Source organism: Anoplopoma fimbria, chromosome 24 (assembly GCF_027596085.1).
Source record: "Anoplopoma fimbria isolate UVic2021 breed Golden Eagle Sablefish chromosome 24, Afim_UVic_2022, whole genome shotgun sequence".
In the NCBI taxonomy this organism is placed as follows: Eukaryota; Metazoa; Chordata; class Actinopteri; order Perciformes; family Anoplopomatidae; genus Anoplopoma; species Anoplopoma fimbria.
This window is the reverse complement of record NC_072472.1, coordinates 19,036,432-19,055,402: the sequence shown is the minus strand read 5'-3', so window position 1 is coordinate 19,055,402 and position 18,971 is coordinate 19,036,432. Positions and strand designations below refer to the sequence as shown.

The following is an 18,971-nucleotide window of genomic DNA, read 5'->3' as shown; positions in this document are numbered from 1 at the left end:
AACTGAAACCACTTTTATTGTCAATACAGAACATACACTGGGACCAATAGAAATACAAAAGTTTGTCCTATCCCTTTTTTTTTTTTTTTTTTACAGTGAAATACAGTATATGCTACAGTAATACACACACACCCCACACACTTGAAATTATATATACCATGACTTAAATATTCCAATCGCCAATGCTGGTTAATACTTTCTTTCGAATGGGTCGTGACCCAAAGTGACCTCATGCAGATCATCCAATTCATTTTTTTATTTTTTATACAAAACTGAGCCTGTGACTCGCTGTCACATAGTCGTCGGGGTCGTGTGAATTCAGGATGCCTTGTAAAATCAAGCAACAAGTTCAAGTCAAGTGTCATGATGCATGATTCCAGCCCCGATACATATTTTGTCAAGATCCTCTCTGTCTTGGCAAATGTCCCATTCATCCCAACGACTGAATATTATACCCCACTAAATGTGGTCCAATTTCGCAACAAAATAACAGACAAAAACATTTTGTCAAAAAAACTACACACCAGTGTAGATCCATAAATCCTCATTCATCACTTTGAGTCTCAGCACATACTACATCCTTGTGTCCCCTGATTATCACAACTGGAATGATCTGAACAGGCTGGAGACAGAAATGCACAAGAGGCCACTTAAAAAATGCTTTCATACCCTGTACATGTGTGGTGTCAATGGGGAACAGAGGGACGCCATAAATAACTGCATTTTCAGTCATGACAACACAGAGGTGATCATACATGACAAATAAAAATCCTCCAGCTTTAAAACAGGCAATAACTTTAACAACAGCTCGCACATTCACAATCTGTTTCAAAAACGCACTTGAGACAGAAATGGCAGCCTTACCCACTAACATATGACCTAGCATAACTACTACATACAGAACTAAAAGTGTAACAACTGCAGATCAGTGTCGACATATGGGTGACTCCTGTTTCCTGTCCTCAGAACATTACATTTACAAAAAGGCAGCTTGGGAAGTCTCCCCCAAATTCACTTACGTTGTTTATGGAAAATGATATTCCCCCCAAAAAAAGAAGAAAAAAAGGGAAAGAGAGCCAAAATCCATCCAACTCCACAATGCAAACTACCAGTCTTCAAACGCCCATTATGTTTGTGCATGCAAGTATGTATGCAAGCCAACAACGACACTAAAATAATGACACATAGATGGCCCTCGAATGCTCACCGCTTTCAGTAAAACAGCTGGTCAGTCTGAAAAGATGCATTAAAATGTAAAAAAAAAAAAAGAAAGAAAAAATAAGAAAAAATCTCCATTAGAGCAGGCATTTAGAATGAAAGGCCAGGTCTGTGTGCATCCTCGTGGACATTTAGTCAACCTTCTTGCTGCGCAGTCGGAGTGTGTCCAGCAGGCAGCGGCAGGCGGAGCCCGTGTGCTGCGAGAGGAGCGTGAGGACCTTCCCGTGAAGGAGGGTCAGCAGGGTCTGGTGGCCCGTCGCCCACACCCGGTACCAAGGCCCATAAAAGGGATCGGACACGGCCGGGCAGAGCATGTTGTTCAGGTTGACCTCAGTCGCCTGGAGGGGAAACGGAGACAGTAAGGTTGAGAGAGCATAAGCCTTAATGTGACGCTAATAGAAATATTAATAATAAGTACTACCCAGTTGGATAATGAGGTTTTGGCAAACAGCATGGTTGACTTTATCATTGTTTTCTTCTCCAACTATCATTACATTTACAGAAGGATGAGTTTATGGCCTGTAAATCCTCCACAGCTCATTATCTGACTGCATAGTTTGCTTTGACTGCTGGTTCACTTCATTTTATCACTGCTGTTTGCATTTGTGACCATCTCAAATTTATTTGGACTTCTATAGATTTTCCGTGGTTTAATTATAGTTTCATATCTGCAGAGGGTGGAAAAAATGAAATAAAAATGCAAGCCAATGCAGTAGCACTGTAGTAAAAACTGACGTTGTGAAGCCTCTCTGATTTAGAGTTTGGTCTCTGCAATCATGATAGCTAAGATCTGTTTGTGTACTACCACGCATAATTTGCAATAAGGCAGACTATTTGGTGCCCCCCCCCCGGCTCTATTGAGCTTAGAAACTCACTTTTAATACAAGTAGATTTATACCTTTTGTATATGTTGTTTGCTTATTTAGGTTAGATTGTTTGATTTATTAAGATAGCTTTTCTATTGATGGTCATTCGTTTAGTTTAATAATGTTTTTGTTGTTGTTTAGTATACTTAGTTTTGGGTTTGGTAATTTGTTTTGAATTGGGTAACACTGTGGGCACCTGCGGTTACATATAGGAGTAGGCAGGTATAGGACCAGCATGCACCAGGGTGGGCCTTTAGTTTTTTACCAGAGCATGAGAGTCAGCGACAGGATAACCTTTGTTCTTTTGTTTGCTTGTTTTGTTGGACCAAATAAATCATCAGCAACACGGAATTCTGTTTTGACAATAACTTATTTTGCCTGCGTAAACCACAAACCCATGATGCGTCAGTGGCCCTTTGATTTAAGTCTATTTTTGGATTTTTCGGACAATTGGCCACTACACCTTTTATTGGGATTAAAGTCAATGAGTCACCTGTGCTGCTGCCTCTAATTTCAACATAAAGCGAGTGGACAAAATAATTGCATGTTTCACAGAACAGGATATTCATTTTGATGTAACCAGCTGCAGAAAGGAGAGTTCTAAAGTGTTTTTTTGTGGTTCTTGGTTCTCAGTGGAGTTATGTGAGAAAAACAAAGTTTTCCTCTAGAATTCAAGGTTATGATTTGAGCTATTGATACACAAATGCTAATTTTGTTGCAAAGTCATCCTTTATACTGTTTATTCCTTTGTTTACACAGGTCTAAATGAGAATACCTGTTTAAATAAAGTCTTATATGAATATGCAAGCGTGTGTGTGTATGTGTGCACATGAATGTATATGTATTTATATGTCTGTAAGCATGTGTTTGCATAACCAATATTTACTTATTGCCTGGACTGTGTTGCTCTTTCATAGAGTTTCTTATTCAATACGGTCAGATTGGTGTGTAATCATACAAACTTTTCTTATTCATGTTATATCATTTACTCAAGCACAACTGTACTGCATTATATGTTAATGCATACCTGTTGAACACAGGTGTCTATGTTTGGATAAATGACTTATCGTTCTTCATTTTACATGAAACAGTGTGATCGCTACTCTCATGTTCTTTGCAAAGTGAAGTATCATGTAACTTCCAGCAGAGGGCTCCATCTTACCAAGCCAAGGACCTGCAAGAAGAGGAAGTGGTAGAGGAACAGGATTCCAGTGGAGAGCAGCGCCCACCACATGTCCCCCAGAGGCTCAGGCTTGTACACACCTGCAGAGAGAAAAGGCTCATGAAACACGTGAAGCGGTTTGAGGGTTCAAGACAGAGTGTTCGTTTAGAATGCATCATGTCGTGCCAACGCCAGCCATTATACAGCCAGTAACAGGATGTGTGGTCAAACTGGCTTTTCCTGTTTCCTCACTGCTGGCATGTGCTAAGAGCACTGCCAGGGTTAGACATTTAATGTGCAACGATATGTCAGTTCAACTAGAACAATAAAAACTATGAGGCGAACGCATGCAGAGGTTTGATTTCTGTGGAACACCCTCAGCGGATCTTCTACCAATTAAATCTACTTTCTTTGGAAAGCCCCAAACCCTGTGGGTGTAACCAGTTTTTGGAATCTTACCTGCCTAGACGCGTTTGTAGTTTGTAGTCTATTTACAGGGAAATGTACTCATTTCCACACACACCTAGCAGCTGCACAGCACAACTTTTTCATTTACCACTGAGTTACTCTAAGGGCACCTTGACGGCAGTGTCTGCGTGAATAAACGGATAACTTTGTAGCCGACGTGAGCAGTGATGTCCCACATGGTCGAACGGACAAAAACAAAGCCGGTATCTACAGCCACTCAAAGATCATCAACAAAAAAAGAAAGAGATCTGAGGATGAAAGACGTCATGGTGTTATAGCCTTGTGTGATTTGCATGTGAGGGATATATTTCACCGTGGGTGTCCGTTACGATGGAGAGAACACGGGTGTGAATACTAAAAAGTTCAACACCTACCTCCTTTCCTGAAGAGGTAAAGAGGCACCAGGTACAGCATTGAGTGCTGGATGTAGTAGATCTCCTTCTCGAACGGAAGCTAAGGGAGAGAACAAACGATTTATATTATTTACAACCCACATTAAGCTGAAATTTCATTCATTCTTAGCCCCATTGTAGCAATATTGCTATTTTACACAGAGATAAAGAAGAACATTTGGGAAGGTTATTTGCTGATTTGCTTAAACTTTTAGACCAAGTAGCCACTTCTGAACTCTGTCTGCGCAGTGCTCTGATGCACTGACCTCAGACCAGCATTAATTACTGGAGCTTGCTGTAGTCTGAGCTGTGCTCTGTTCGCATGAGTTGCTAGCGCTGCTTAAAAGCAAGACTCAGACGGAAGAAAAATCGGGGAGATGGGATGTTTGGACTCATTTTAGCCCAATGTTCTACTGCTAGTCTAATGGAGTCATTAGGGGGCGTGACAACGTGACAACAGAAAGCTTAAAGTACACCTAGGATCAGCACCTCAGCCTCAGAAGAAAATTATTAGAAAATGAGAACAGGAAGGCAATGGACTACTTTAGTGATTCCTCAACCTTTTAAATAAAAAATACCAACACAGACCTGCGATAACTTGAGATATTGTTCATGGTATAATCTATAAAATAAATTATTCAGATATGTTTTCATTTTTTAAATTCATTTAAAATATTTTATTGTTCTCTGTAAATGTGTGCCACTACTTTTTTACGTTTTAAATACATATCATTTATAACTGAGGGTACGATGCTTTTTCAGTTGAGTATAAATGTTAAAATGTTTTGAACGGCACGCTGACAAATAACATTGTGTCCCATTTCAAAAAGGGCTCCACCATTACACAGCTGCACAGTTCTGTGAAGGCATGCTTCACTTTATCTAACAGGAAATAGAGTTATGGCAGAAAAGCTTTGCTTAACTTTAGTGAGAATTGTTCTGTAGTACAAGCAATTGTACTTCGCAGGAATCATGTTTAAACTGTCAAATTCTGATATAATTCAGGCAAACGCGTATAGTTTAACGTTTGTGCATTATCTACTGCATCTGGTCCTCGTCTGTTGCTGCGAGTGAGTGAGTGAGTGAGTGAGTGTCTTTCAAGAAGGCAGTGTTGCCAGATCTGAACTGATTCCCTCTGATTTCCATCATCGATTAAGCCCGTACTTTCTGCCACTTTGTGCCAGACATTTTGGCCTCTGTATGCTGGAATTTAAAGTTCAGATTCAGGTTCTAGTAGAGGAACTATATTTTTTTAAAACATTCATACAAACGTCACATTTTAGAGAAGACTGAGAGACAATTTCACAAAGTAGTCATTCTGACCAAATCGAGCTAAGGGATAAAACTGTCAAAAATGACACCTATCCATGCTAACTCCAGAGACAGGAGATGAGAGCAGAGGACTTTCCAGTCCTGTTTACTTACCAGTCTGGTGTTGACTACTGGGAACATTAAAGCCAGTAATGCACCGTTCAGCATATGGACCTGCAGCCTGAAAACACACAGGGGGAAGAAGAAAAAAAAAAAACACGATAAACCTCGCGTCCTCCATCACACCTTCCCAAGAAACATTTTAACAATAATTACCACTTTGCACACATCGGTTCATTATTATTCATTCATAGTTTGAATTAGAGCTGATGTAAGCGCAGAGGAACAGCTGGAGGACAGCGGAGATTACGTTCTGTGATGCTGAAAGCCAATCAGAGTGCTCCCTGATGCCGTTAGCAGCAGCTGTCTCTCATTCTTTGGCAGGGCCAGGTCCTAGTGAGAGTGTTGAATGTTAGGAGTCAGGTCACTGATGGTGAAGGCAATCACAGCCTCTCTCTCTCCCTTTCTATGTGTACAGTATGTTGTAAAGACTCCAGACGTCTACGATCCATTGAGAAATCACGCAAAGCTTGTGTCACGATTCTGACAAATCAGCCACTCTAGCTATTTATTCATAATTAGTAAACATTTAGACACAATCTTGCTTTGGTTAGCACACATTCTTCAGCTGCTCCCATCCCACTCACCATTCAGCGTATTCACAGCCTGTCTGCTCCTGCAGACAGAAGGAGGGTGTGATGCATGTTTGGTTAACCTCTGCACATTTCTTTTAACCGACAATTATTCCGAGAGCGAACCGTACACAAAAGCCAAGGAGCTTACGGGCCGACGTGCGGGCCCTGCATCCGTCTCAAAGTGACTGCTCTTTTTGTCAAATGAGCCAGAGTAACTGTTGTGACAGCCAAGGTCACTGGGAAAAACAGCAGTGCTGTAGGAATGTCAGTTCAAGTGAGCCCAGCTGTCACTCTGGAGGCCACCGGACCTTTCTTTAGGAAAGACAATCCTGTTCATTGGAATTCAAATTCACCACAATTATTGATCATTAAGAAACCTTCACCCGGTGAGTAAGCGATTGTATTTTAAAAGGATGTAACCATAAAGGAGCTTTGGTATGTGCAAGTCAAGTCTGTCTCTATACTGTTATGATGTGGAATGAGGCATTTATCTCGATCACTACATGTTAATTTGCAAATGTGTGTAAATGTAATCACTTGATGTCATTAATTCATTTTAGATTTGAGTATTACAGTCAGTTCCGACCCAGACATGCATCCAAACTTGAATGTACACATCTTAGACTGCATGAAGCCTCCGTTGTTATTCTGCTGTCAAACGGTAATGATATATGTTAGCTCCTCTAGCAATGCTTTGTCTGCCATAGTGGGCAAAAGGAGCTGAGACCAAGCTGAAGGGAGGCTACTTGTGTGTAAAGTGAAGAGGTGGTCGCCCGTTCCTGAATAGATGCTGGCGCTGACAGTTTGTTCTACACCAGCTGTTGATTTCAATGGTCAAGCGCACATGAAAACTGGAGCTTCATATATGCAAGAAGAGGCGGCGAAGATTGGAAAATAAAATGTGGTTTCATTCTCTCCAAAAATATTTAGAGTCAGTCAGACAGTCACATTTTCACTGAGCTTTGATCACCAGAAGAAAAAAATGGCAGTAGCAAACTTACCCCACTCACAGTTATGGTGATTTGATGCGTTTGCTTTTGATGGAAACATTTGTTCTCAAAGTTATAATGCTTAAGATTCTCCTGAAATCAAACTGCATTTTGAATTTATTAAATGGTCAGTATTCTTTTTGCCATAGCTGGTGAATATATTTACATTATGTATGTGCCTCTCTATGATGTTTTTTTCATTGTTACTGCCATGATAGAGGTAGTTTATTCACCGACTCCTCTATTAAAACCAGAGTTTGTGTATTTGCATTGTAAACAGATGCACCAGTTTTTCTTCTGTCGTATTTCTGTTGTAGGAGTGTTTGCTCTTGTATTAATCCACCCTTGCTGTTGCTAAGGTAACCACAGGTGTTCATGTTTTTTTTTTTCTTCTTCATCTAGGTTTATGCTACAAACACTAGGCACTTTGCATTTTTTTTTATCCAGGTGCAGATAAAATGCCATGTTTGCACAAACTACAATTGTCTCTCTCCTGAACCAGGATAGAAATCATGAAAGTGTTTCTCATGGGATACACCCGTGAAATGTCCGGTAAGCTGAAACAGTATTGTATAAACTATGAGAAAGAACATCTTGAGTTTATGGGTAAATATTATTTTTTCTAAAGTGACCTACTTAAGTCTTTTGTTTTCCTAAAACGAGAGATTTGTTGGAATAGTGTTTCATAAAGCTGCTCAAACTCAGAATTTAATTATTAGTTGCCTACATTGTGGTCATTTCAGGTTAAATACTGCTACACTGCCTTAATTAAACTGCTATGACTCAATGCAGCTGCTCACAATGTGACTCCCACGAGCTAATGCGACACAAAGTGACCCTGCTTGTATTTATTTCTGAGCAAATCCAACTTTGTGTTCCCACTGGCAAAAACACAGTCATGCTCCTGAATAATTAACTACCCAGACTGAGCTGTTGTGGAGAACATATCCATTACTATAAAACACCACAAGTCATTACAATCAACGGCCATAAAATCCGGGTGTAATCCGAGTCTGTCTGCCAAATATTTATTTTATATTCAGTAGACAAAGGTTCCTCCTATGTTAGGCTGACATGGAGGGTGGATGACTGAGTCGTGGCCCTTTTATAATGAGAACTGAACAAATCTACACTGTTTGTTTTAACTGAGTATAACATCAGACACAGGCATGAGCTAGGGGTAAATGTACTCACCTAAATACAACCATTGCTGTTTTACATGGCGGGCAGGCCAGCAGGAAGATCTGTAGAGGAAATAACAGAGAGAGAGAGATGAGAAACCAGATTATCACATTAAACTCAGTCATTGTGGAACAGCTTGAATGCTTCAAGCGCTTCAAGCGTTCAGTGCTGTAAGTAAAGAAAGTGAACAAATTGCTTTAACAAGTTTTTATTAATATAATAAGAGCAGAAGCCTTGAACAGAGCAGCCCGCTGGCAACTGCAGAGCGCTTCTTGCTTCCAATGAGAAAAAACAAAAAGCAGCCATTCAGATCGGGACCCAGGAAGCTGGTCAAACAGTTATGGCAGATTTGAAAGCATTAAAATAACTGGCAGGTGTTGGTGAATCCCAACTAAACTTTTAGAACACCAGAGTCAAATAAAACAATAACATAAATTATCGAACCGATCGAGGCAGCTGTAAACCAGCAACTCCCGTGTTCTGAGAGGTGAAAGAACTATTTTTGTCAAATGAGTCTTGTGGCTTTGAAGAGAGAATAGATAACGACTTAAGTTCACCCTGGAAAGGGCTGTCTGACAACAAGGTAAAGCGGTGAGAATATAAGAAATATTTCACACAATTGAACTGATTTCTGCCTTTCTCTTACGTGGATTATATATGTTTTGCTTCTGGTACTTCTGTCTGTTTCTTTGAACTGGGAACATCATTGGAACATCAAGTACCTCATACGCCCACTTCTAACAACGCAAACAATTATTTTAATATATTTGATTGCCTGATTTCAATCAGGGCTGTCGATTGAAACAGTCTACAACTCATTGCTTGTGGAAATGGGAGGAGGAAAATAATCAATTTCTGTTAGAGAAAAGCATGACCATGGACGTGTATAAATCCTGGACTGTTTTCTGTTCTGATGCTGCTGCGGTCCACAGCTTTGAATCCGCCCACTCCACCAAGTTCCTGTTGATAATTATGTCTGATACCCGGAAAGGACTAATGCATTTTGGTCAGGCTTTTATAACTTTATGATTATGACTGTTACAGATTCAAAACCTTGAACTTATGAGTTCGGGTTAAATTTACTGCAGAATCACAAATGATTTAACAGAACGCCAACAAACAGATTCACAGCCCCACCTGAAGGCCTCTGATATTATAAACATCTGAGAACAAAGGAGAAGCCAGTTTAAAATGGGTTTTCTAATTCCTTCATTTCCCCTTTTGAAAGCATTCATATCAACAAGTTGGCTTTCTAATCAAATGAGAATACAGATTTCAATGTGGATTGTCTAACAGTTATAAATCTCATCTATGCTCAGTGACTGTGCTGTTGGGGCCTGGAGGATACTGCAAACATGGATTGCTTTGAAACACCATCTGACACAAAAAAAAAAAAAAAAAAAAAAAAAAAAAAAAAAAGAGTAGGTCTGCCCGGAAGGCAAAGGCTGGAAACAGAATTACAAGAAAGCAATTTAGTTGAGATCTGTTGTACAACTACCCACTGGCCAGGGGATAATACGTCTCAGTGATTGATCTGCAGCACGCCCATCAACTCATATTAACCTGCACTGTGAACAGAACTGAAGTTTGTTTGCGGACACCATCTGCAAAAAAATAGAAGCTCTCAGCACAAGGCAGGATTAATTAAATGAATAGTCCACCACTTAAAAATACATGTAGAAGTTTTCCATTGATAAAGCATTTTTTCCCCTCTATACATCTTAAATCTTTCTTTCATTTTATCTTGTGATAACTAATTAGTAAGAGTAATAGATGTTCCTTAAATGTTCATATGTCTTTCAGATGAATGAAAGAAGACATTAATATTGCTTTTATGAATAAATATAGTTTGCCAAAGCTGACAAGTATGCATCATGGGTCCTTGCAAATTCCTGAAGAGGACCTTTATTGTCAGCCATCATTGTTGACTGTGTGTGTTTGTGTGTGTGTGTGTGTTTACGCTGCCTGTGGTAAAACTGTAAAAGACGGATCCTTTGTCTCATGTCGAAGCATCAAACCAATTACAAACCGCTCTCTTACATGGAACCCCAAAATGTTCAATATTAAATAAATGTAAAAAATACATTTTAAAATACAAAAATGTGTAAAATATAGAAGTTAACAATTTATGAACAATTTAATTAAAAATCAATTTTGATAATGTTATTTAATTGTTCTTATGGTGTCTCGACCTGGCTCTTCCTGCCGTGACAAAGTGGGAGACCCACCGTTTCAAGTTATATACATAGCGGAACATCTAAAGGCATGTGAAGTGGTGTCAGTGGTGTAGGGGGGTAAACATGTTGTGTGTGTGAGACAGTTGTAAAGTGCATACAATAAACAAAGGTGAACAGAGGAGTAACTAATGCGCCACATAACCAGAGGGGTGACTGCAGGGAGAGAAAGAGAGTGAGAGCGGGGGAGGAACAGAGCCTGAGTTTTAGAAGCTGGGAGCACCAGGAGTTACCAAAAAGGCACTGATGGCTGACCTGACAACCGGCAGTGAGGTGAATTATAAGAACACTGCTGAACAGGAAACAGCCAACTGGATTATCTTTTTTTTATTGCAGTGTAGTAATAGCCTCATTCAAAGATCTGTTTTTATTTTATCAAGGCATTTTTATGGTATGGCCATAAAACTTTTACTTCATATCATTGCTTAGTATTTCATAATTTTCACTTTTTATGACAGCGTGATGTCACAGGCCCCCTGCCTCAAGCTAACGAGCTCAACAACTGCAACTCATTTTAGCACCTGTTAGCATTAGGATAAAATACCTGTATGATATAAACACCCCTTTCGAAAAAGGGATTTTGAAATAGAAATGTCTAATAAGAAATAAATACATATACATTTATAAAAGGAAAGTAAGAATGATGAACATGAACATTTCATATGAATTATTTTATTATCAAAACATTTAAATAATTTCTTTAATACCTAGTTAGTTAGTTGTGATTTTAAAACTCATAATTACTTATTTATTTACTTACTTATCTAATATTGAACACTTCCCACGGCCCAGAAAGTAAATAGATTTTTGCAGATATTTTCGATATATTTAGGCAACATCTAAACATATTTTTTGCGAATGGAAACAGTTGCATGAGAACATTGTTCTTTACAACTCTCAATACTTTACATATACTTTGTATATGACAGCAATACAATGCAGCCAGTGACATTATCTCTACAAGAGTTTCACTGTACACAAGAAAAATGGATGTCATGCAAATTTCTGAGCAAGTTGTTTCTGTCAATAAAGAATCGTCTGTCTGGTGCGTGTTGATCCATAGTTCAACTTTCCAAATAATTCTCATGTCACTGTTGACATACTGCTGTCCCTGAAATCCATAGGCCATTTCAATCTAGAAATAGGATTAATCCCCGTCTGGGATGCTGTCCCAACAATCATAATCTTATTAATAGTCGAGAAGCAATAGTGGTTTACACATATAGTTTAACTACTGAACTGGGCAATGATTTTATTTTATCAAGACTTTACAATATGTGTTGGTACAATGTGGGTGTTTTAGTCCTTTAGAAAGGGACAGCATTTCCTGTTGTGTGCTTTTAGTGTCATCATTGCCAAATGCATTGACTCCAAAAATGGATTAAAATGTTCATGACACTCAAAAATGTTACTCTGTAGGTAATTATATGTAAATTAGGTTTGAGGTCTTGCCATCAGCTCTTAGAAATGCCATCAACAAATGCGAGTTGCTCCAACATTAACTTAATTATTAAAGTAACATTCATTCATTTAATTTAATTTTGCTGCTAGTCTGCACTTTTAATGAGCAATTTAGTCATCAGGCTACTTAGTGTGGACAGGAAGCGGCTTCTCGATGTCTGTGAGGTTTTGAGCAGTATAGGACAATTACAGGGGAAACAAAAAGACATTGCTCAACACACCGGAAAGTTATTGCGGCGGAAGTCATTGGAAACGATTGGATTCAGAGAGCTGGTGTGCCATTTTTGTATTCAGTCTGAAAAGCCAATAACCTCAACAGTGAAGTCAATGTACAGTAAAATATGTCATTTTCATTAGTCATTTACACTGTCTAGATAAATACTTGTTGACTTAAAACATCATTCAATAAAATGCATATATATATATATATATAGAGAGAGAGAGAGATTGCAATAAGAAAAACGAGCTCAAGACGAGTCCCCCTGTACCATTCAGTCTACAGCTCCAATAAACATTGCGGCCCAGATTCTCTCTGCATGCATTATCAAATTTATGAGTCAAACCAGCCTTGGCCGTGTTGTCGCAGCATTAAAGGCAATGGTCGTTTCTCTCAATTAATTTTACAACTGAAATATAAATTTATCTGGCTGGCAGGATGAGGCAAAAAGGCCAGACCAAGAAATCTCACAGAACTTCAGGAAAATATTGAAAGACAACAGATAAAAGACTGGAAGTGAAAATGCGCATATATATATATATATATACACACACACGTCTATTAAAGTGCAAGTATATCACCGTTTAAATTGACCAAAAACTTTTCCTGCAGTGTAGCAGAACTATTTCAAAGTAGAAACACAGCTGTGACTGTATAATGATCTTTTTCAAGCAGTGACGTAAAAAAACAAAACACTGTAAAAAAAGATCAAAGGCCTACTTACAAATTGACAGAACTCATTACTGATAAACCACACTTCCTATATACAATCTGGTAATACAGTAGATAAAGTGCGTTCAGCCTGATCTGAATGAGTCAACAATGTGTTCTGATAGGCATTATCTCTACAGCTGATAAATGAGGCTATATTAAAAGATAATGTTGATACTGTAACTTATATTGATGCTGAGTGTATGTTAGCAGCATGGTACTTCAATTCACAGGCAAGCTCTCCACCTATAGAGCAAAGACGTAGCACAAATTATTTATGTTTATTGCTGCAGTGTGCTAACTAACAGCATTCCTATCTAACCCGTTCTGAGCTGCTGCTGGAATCAAAGAGTTTTTTTCCTGGAGCCTGAAGCAGTATTTATCATCAGCCTACCTGGAATCTATCATGGTTTATATGATCAGTCACACCGGAGTCCTGGCAATGTCTACAAGGGAAAAAAGTTCACTTGATGAGGGGGCCCTGTGTCTGGTTTAAAGGAAACTCTCAGCTGAGCGGAGAATCCTGTAGGAGGTGGCGAGTCTCCCCATAGACACTACACAGAAACTCAATTCCCTACTCTATCTTCCAAGAACATCCACGGTGTTGGAGTGCATGTTTACAGTAATGGCAGATTCAAACATTCAAGATGGCAGAATGAATCATGGTTATTATTATATTGGCAGTGGCCTTTGTAGCGTCTTAAATCTGATTCCTGACATGTGAAGATCACATTTATGTTTCCTAACTGGAGTCCTGACATTACTGTTACGCCACTTACATGTTACACCAGCTTTTTGTTGTATTGTAACTAAAAACATGCGTATAAATATCCTGTGTTAGCATTCTGTTGTACAACTCTAGAACTCCACCAGAGAAGTCTGTCCCTATAATAAAACAATAAAATGTCACTTATTGAGCTACATCCGAAATCTTATCAACTGCAGAGCAAGTCCAAAATATCTTGGCAGTGCGATATCACCTATCAGGATAAACTTAAAAAGAAAGACTGTATATTTTTGTAATAACTAAACCCATATAAAGCAATGTCTCGTATCTGCTACTTTGATTTGTTTGTAGATATAGCCCCAGTCATATCCAGTCCAAAGTCTGTCGACGTGGCAACGTGACTGCTCTTGTTACACGTGGAGGAAAACATAACAGACATCCATGTTGTCAGATGTGAGGCATCCACTCATCACTTACTAGACACTGAACTCTTCAACCCGAAGTGACGACACTCTCTCTCTCTCTCTCATCTTGTGCTGAGAGATGCTGGCTCACCTGGTGTGTTTTTAAAAAATATTTGTGTGATCTCAAATGGCAACTGACACAGCGACTCCACGCATGAGAAAGCATAATCTGGGCAGCAGTGTTGATTAAAAAGGTGCGAGACTCCTTCCCATTCAATATTTACATTTTTAGTACAAGTATACTGTGTTGAGCATTAATATTGACAGAGACACCACTGAATATGTAGAATTGAGCCGATGCTAATGAAGCGTTCAATCAAACAGACTGCTGTGTAACGACTCTGCAGGGCGAGCAACCTGCTGCAGAGAAGCAACACGGAAGTGGTTATTTTCGGGTATATAAGATAAGATAATCCTTTATTAGTCCCGCAGCGGGGAAATTTGCAGGCTTACAACAGCGTAGAGTAAAGTGCACACAAGAGACATAGTAGAAGAAGACAAGCTAAAAAATAAAAAATGAAAAATAAAAATAAAATAAAACGAGTATTATAAATAATCAATAAAAAAAAAAAACAGTAGAAAAAACAACAATAACTGAAATATTATATTTACAGACAGAGAAAAAAAAACAACAACTATTTTAACTATTTTTAACTTTTATTGCAAAGTGTAATGTGTAATGTATTGCACAGGTTTTTATTGTCATGTTATTATTGTCATGTGGTCATGTGGTCTGCTGGGAGCAGAGTTGGTTGTGCAGCCTGACAGCAGCAGGAAGGAAGGAGCTGCGGTACCTCTCCTTCACACACCGGGGGTGAAGCAGCCGGTGGCTGAAGGAGCTGCACAGAGCTGCCAGGGCGTCCTGCATGGGGTGAGAGGTGTTGTTCATCAGGGATGACAGCTTGGCCATCACCCTCCTGTCTCCCACCACCTCCACCGTATCCAATGGACACTTTCGGGGGGAGTAAATCCTTGATTACTCAAGGACTTTGGTAACTTCAGATGCAGCAACACTCGATTCAGCACATCTCCCCGGGCAACATGGGAACTTTACAAGAGCCTGTATTTTTCAGACTGTAAAATGTACTCTTAACTCTAGACTTCTCACTAGCATTGCTTTTATGCACTTTTGCTGGATTAACAAGCTAAAAGGAGACATGGAAAAAAGTCTGACTGAGGATCTTTGAACTCTTTATGAGATGTTTTGATTTTAGGGATTAAAAATGTATCACACCCGTATACTGTTAATCTGTAATGCAGACCTGGCGGGTGGAATCGGATTATAAAATGAGTCAATAAAAGCACACGTATCCAGTCAAACAAAGTAGCATCCTGGAAACAAACAATCAACTAAATAATTCAACAAATGTGAAATCCCTGTCAAGCCCTCTGTGAGAAATCATCTGCACTAACAGTGTCAAGCCACACAAACACCACCATCAATAAAGCAAGAATGCATTCTACACTTCATGTTCCACCTATTTTTCTGAAACTAGAAAGTCTATCTCCAGCTAGCTCCTGGTCCTATTCCCTCACAAATAAACTCCAAGAGGCAATCCCTGCAGAGCCATCCTGTTGATGGAAACACTTCCTCCTTTCTGTTATCCTGTTTCAAAAGTAAAAACAGAAACGTTACAAGAAAATGGCAACTTCCACCTCCGTTCAGTGCACCACATCCTTTTTTTCTCTTTTTTTTTTTAAACTGTTTTGTTTCTTTTCTTTTTATTTCCTCTTCGGATCACACTCAACTGGCAACGTGCATGAGGAATACCCGACGTGGAATGGATTATCTTAACCTTGGTCCCCATACGCAAAGGCCATTTAGCTACCATCGGTCAATTCTTCATCACAGCAAGTTATTCATCAATGTCCACCGGCTATCACACTACCCCAATGCAATGTAAAATAATCAGGAAGACACATCACTATTACTCTTGCTCTCCATTACTCATGTGTATGACAACAACTAAGCATTAAAAGACACAGTTGGCAATCATGTATTATGTTATGAAGGTCAACCAACCAGGAGGCAGAGGATAAACATGCGGTTTCTGTATATTCTCACGACAGCAGTCAGTACAGAGCTATCTTTGTATCTATCAAACCCAGCTGGCTTCCTGTGCAAGTTACACGTGAAGCCCGGCCACAAACAATCATATGGGTTCAAATCAGATGACGCCTGGCTCTTGTTGCATACCTCAAGGGCTCAACTCGAGACAACAGGTCTTGTTTAGTGGGGGAAACTTTTGTCTTTGTCTCCCCCACTTTATTGGGATTATTACTCATTTACACCCCGTGTGAACGCTGCAAAAAGTTTAAACACACATCAGATTGCCAGTTAAAAACAAAACCAGTTTGTCTGTTACTTTTTTTTTTGTTTCAAGTTATCTAAGGTTCCAATTAAAAGCATGTTGATAGGCGTCTTAAGGAAGCAACCAGTGTTTCACTATACTGTAGATGGGTGAGGTCAGCCACAGAACATAGTGCCAAAATCAAATAACATATTGCAACATAAATCATAAATCTCTGTTTGGAAGGCAAGGAGATAAATAGTTACGTTACTTTCACGTTAGCAGCCCATCCTGAGAGTGCACACACACACACACACACACTCATACATACACGTAGTCTTTGCAAACACACAGCTCATCCTTACCTGAACCATTGTCATAACATGGCAGGGGTTCAGCAGATAGATCACAGTCTTGGTGGCGAATTTGAACCCGACTTCAACTCCAAAAGTCATGCATAGGGCGACCAGCAACAGGTTCTTGACCAGACTATCCTCCTTTGCCCTCGAACAGTCTTTGCCCACCACTTTGAGCTCTTTGGAGAGGTTTATTTTCTTGAGCGCCACGCATATCTCCACCAGGGACACGAGCACGATGACCAGACTCTCGCTCACGCGCTGCTGGGGCGCGAGGAAGGCGGCGCACTCGGGGCCCCCGTTGCCCTCGAACTTCGGGTCCACCCCGCCGTAGATCCAGTCCAGCAGGCTGTAAATGTTATATCTGGACATATTCCTCTTCTCGTGTTGGAAAAGATACGAACAAGATGGAATAAAAGACGTCACACCGACTTCTTGGCGAAACATGAACTGCAAGATGTCCCTTTCGTAGCGTGTCTCGTGGTGGAGAGGCAGACATGTATCCACCGCCTCGGCGCGTTTGATGCTAGCTATCTCCCCGAACTACCTCCTCATCCACGGAACAGAGGAGGAACTTCGGCTAGCAGCAGGAGGCAGGGCTCTGGTCAAAACTACCCGTATCTGCTGCTGCTGCTGCTGCTGCTGGTGGTACCGTTACGGGCTCCGGCTGGTTTCGCGTACCTCACACAGTTGCTAGCTTGCGCTGACACTCAGTTTGGCATAGGCATCATGTGGAACAAGCAACCATGATCAAGTGGTGCAGCGGCTTGCCGGAGGTTGAGTTAGCGTTTGTTAGCAACAGCACGGACACCGGAGAGGCGCTAGCTTAGCTACCAAGCCTACCTTGCTGAACTAACGGGGAGTTTATTTTGCCCCGAGTTTAGCCTCTCAGGCTAAAAGCACGTTCCATTGTAAAGTGTTGCTCGATGATTTATATGGCAAAAATATTCGCTGAATGCATACTGCTGTCATCACATGCACGCATTACAATAGAGATAGTGATGTTAACTGTACAATTAGGGAATTCAATTGAATAAAACATTCTTAAACTTGATTATTAACACAATATTAGTAATATTCACAGCTGGTATTTACAACGTCCACTGATTTTCAAATGCACCTTTATGATAGTAGACTTTTTTCTATTTTACTTCAGGGCTAAACCTAACCAACACGTGTACTTTGCCTGAGAGTCAACTTTGAGGGCAATAAAAAACTTCTCACAACCACCGAGGACTCCCAACACACGTGATGCTTGGGGTGGTGTGTTCATGAAACATCCGGTAACTCCTAATACGCTTGCAACTGAGAAGTAAATTGCCGGTGAATGCAGACATGGTAATGTTTCTACTCTAAACCTCCATTGCCTCATCAGCATAACGGCTCCTCACCCATCTGAGTATTACTTTAATTTCGAGCACGTTTGGGTAATGAGAAACTGTATAAAATGAATTATTTGTTAATGGGTTTCCTTCACCAGGGGGAAATCTATGATACAGACAGTAATTCAGTTCCATTTTATGCATGAAAGACGATCATCATTCCTCCCTGCATTTATAAAGTTAACTAATGTGAGCCAGTTACTCTTATTTCAGGGCAATATTTATGACCAGATGTTGCCACTACATAGTAAGGACACAATTAAACTTCCACGCATTTACACATGACATGACACAGTCTACACTAACAGTAAGCTCTCATAGCATTCCAATAGGTTTAAGTGTGGTAATTCAGACCAACTGTATACATTTTTTTTTATTGATTTGGTATCTCATTACCTCCCAGCCTGTTGGTCAATGATTCAAGGATCCATTAAGGTCAGACTTTGATAGTGACCTCTAAATCTTTTTGAGCTGTTACTTTTAATTATGGAAAGTATACGGTAGCTGAATTACACAATACAATTCTCCGTTTTTAAAAAGTTTTAATTGGCTCCACCACTGATAAAGTTTGACCGTCTTAATCAGTTAGTTTAACCCCTGCCCAGTTTATCTAGAAAACCAATTGAAAGGATTGGCATGACATTTTCTGTGCAAGATGACATTTATTCTCCCAAGAGCAGGAAACCTTTTAAATTTACCATCCCTTTTGCCTTTCTCCAAGCACTGCCACTTTTAAATCCATGTATCCACTGAAACATTAGCCATAAATACTTTCCCCCTTGTACAATCCATTGTTCCAAATGGAAAAAAAAAAGATTGATTTTTGTGAACTTTAAGTCACAAGC

At 39.8% G+C, this 18,971-nt stretch overlaps 1 protein-coding gene across 1 annotated transcript; it reads right to left on the bottom strand.

Annotated features, from left to right (window-relative positions):
• Positions 1-17,620, bottom strand: LOC129113671 (transmembrane protein 164). Its single transcript, XM_054626098.1, has 6 exons — positions 16,754-17,620; positions 8,296-8,345; positions 5,532-5,598; positions 4,089-4,167; positions 3,247-3,347; positions 1-1,556 (listed from the first exon to the last, which is right to left on the bottom strand). Exons 1-6 carry the CDS (start codon positions 17,189-17,191, stop codon positions 1,350-1,352), a joined length of 942 nt encoding a protein of 313 aa, XP_054482073.1. The 5' UTR covers positions 17,192-17,620; the 3' UTR covers positions 1-1,349.
• Between the last annotated feature and the right edge of the window lie 1,351 nt (positions 17,621-18,971).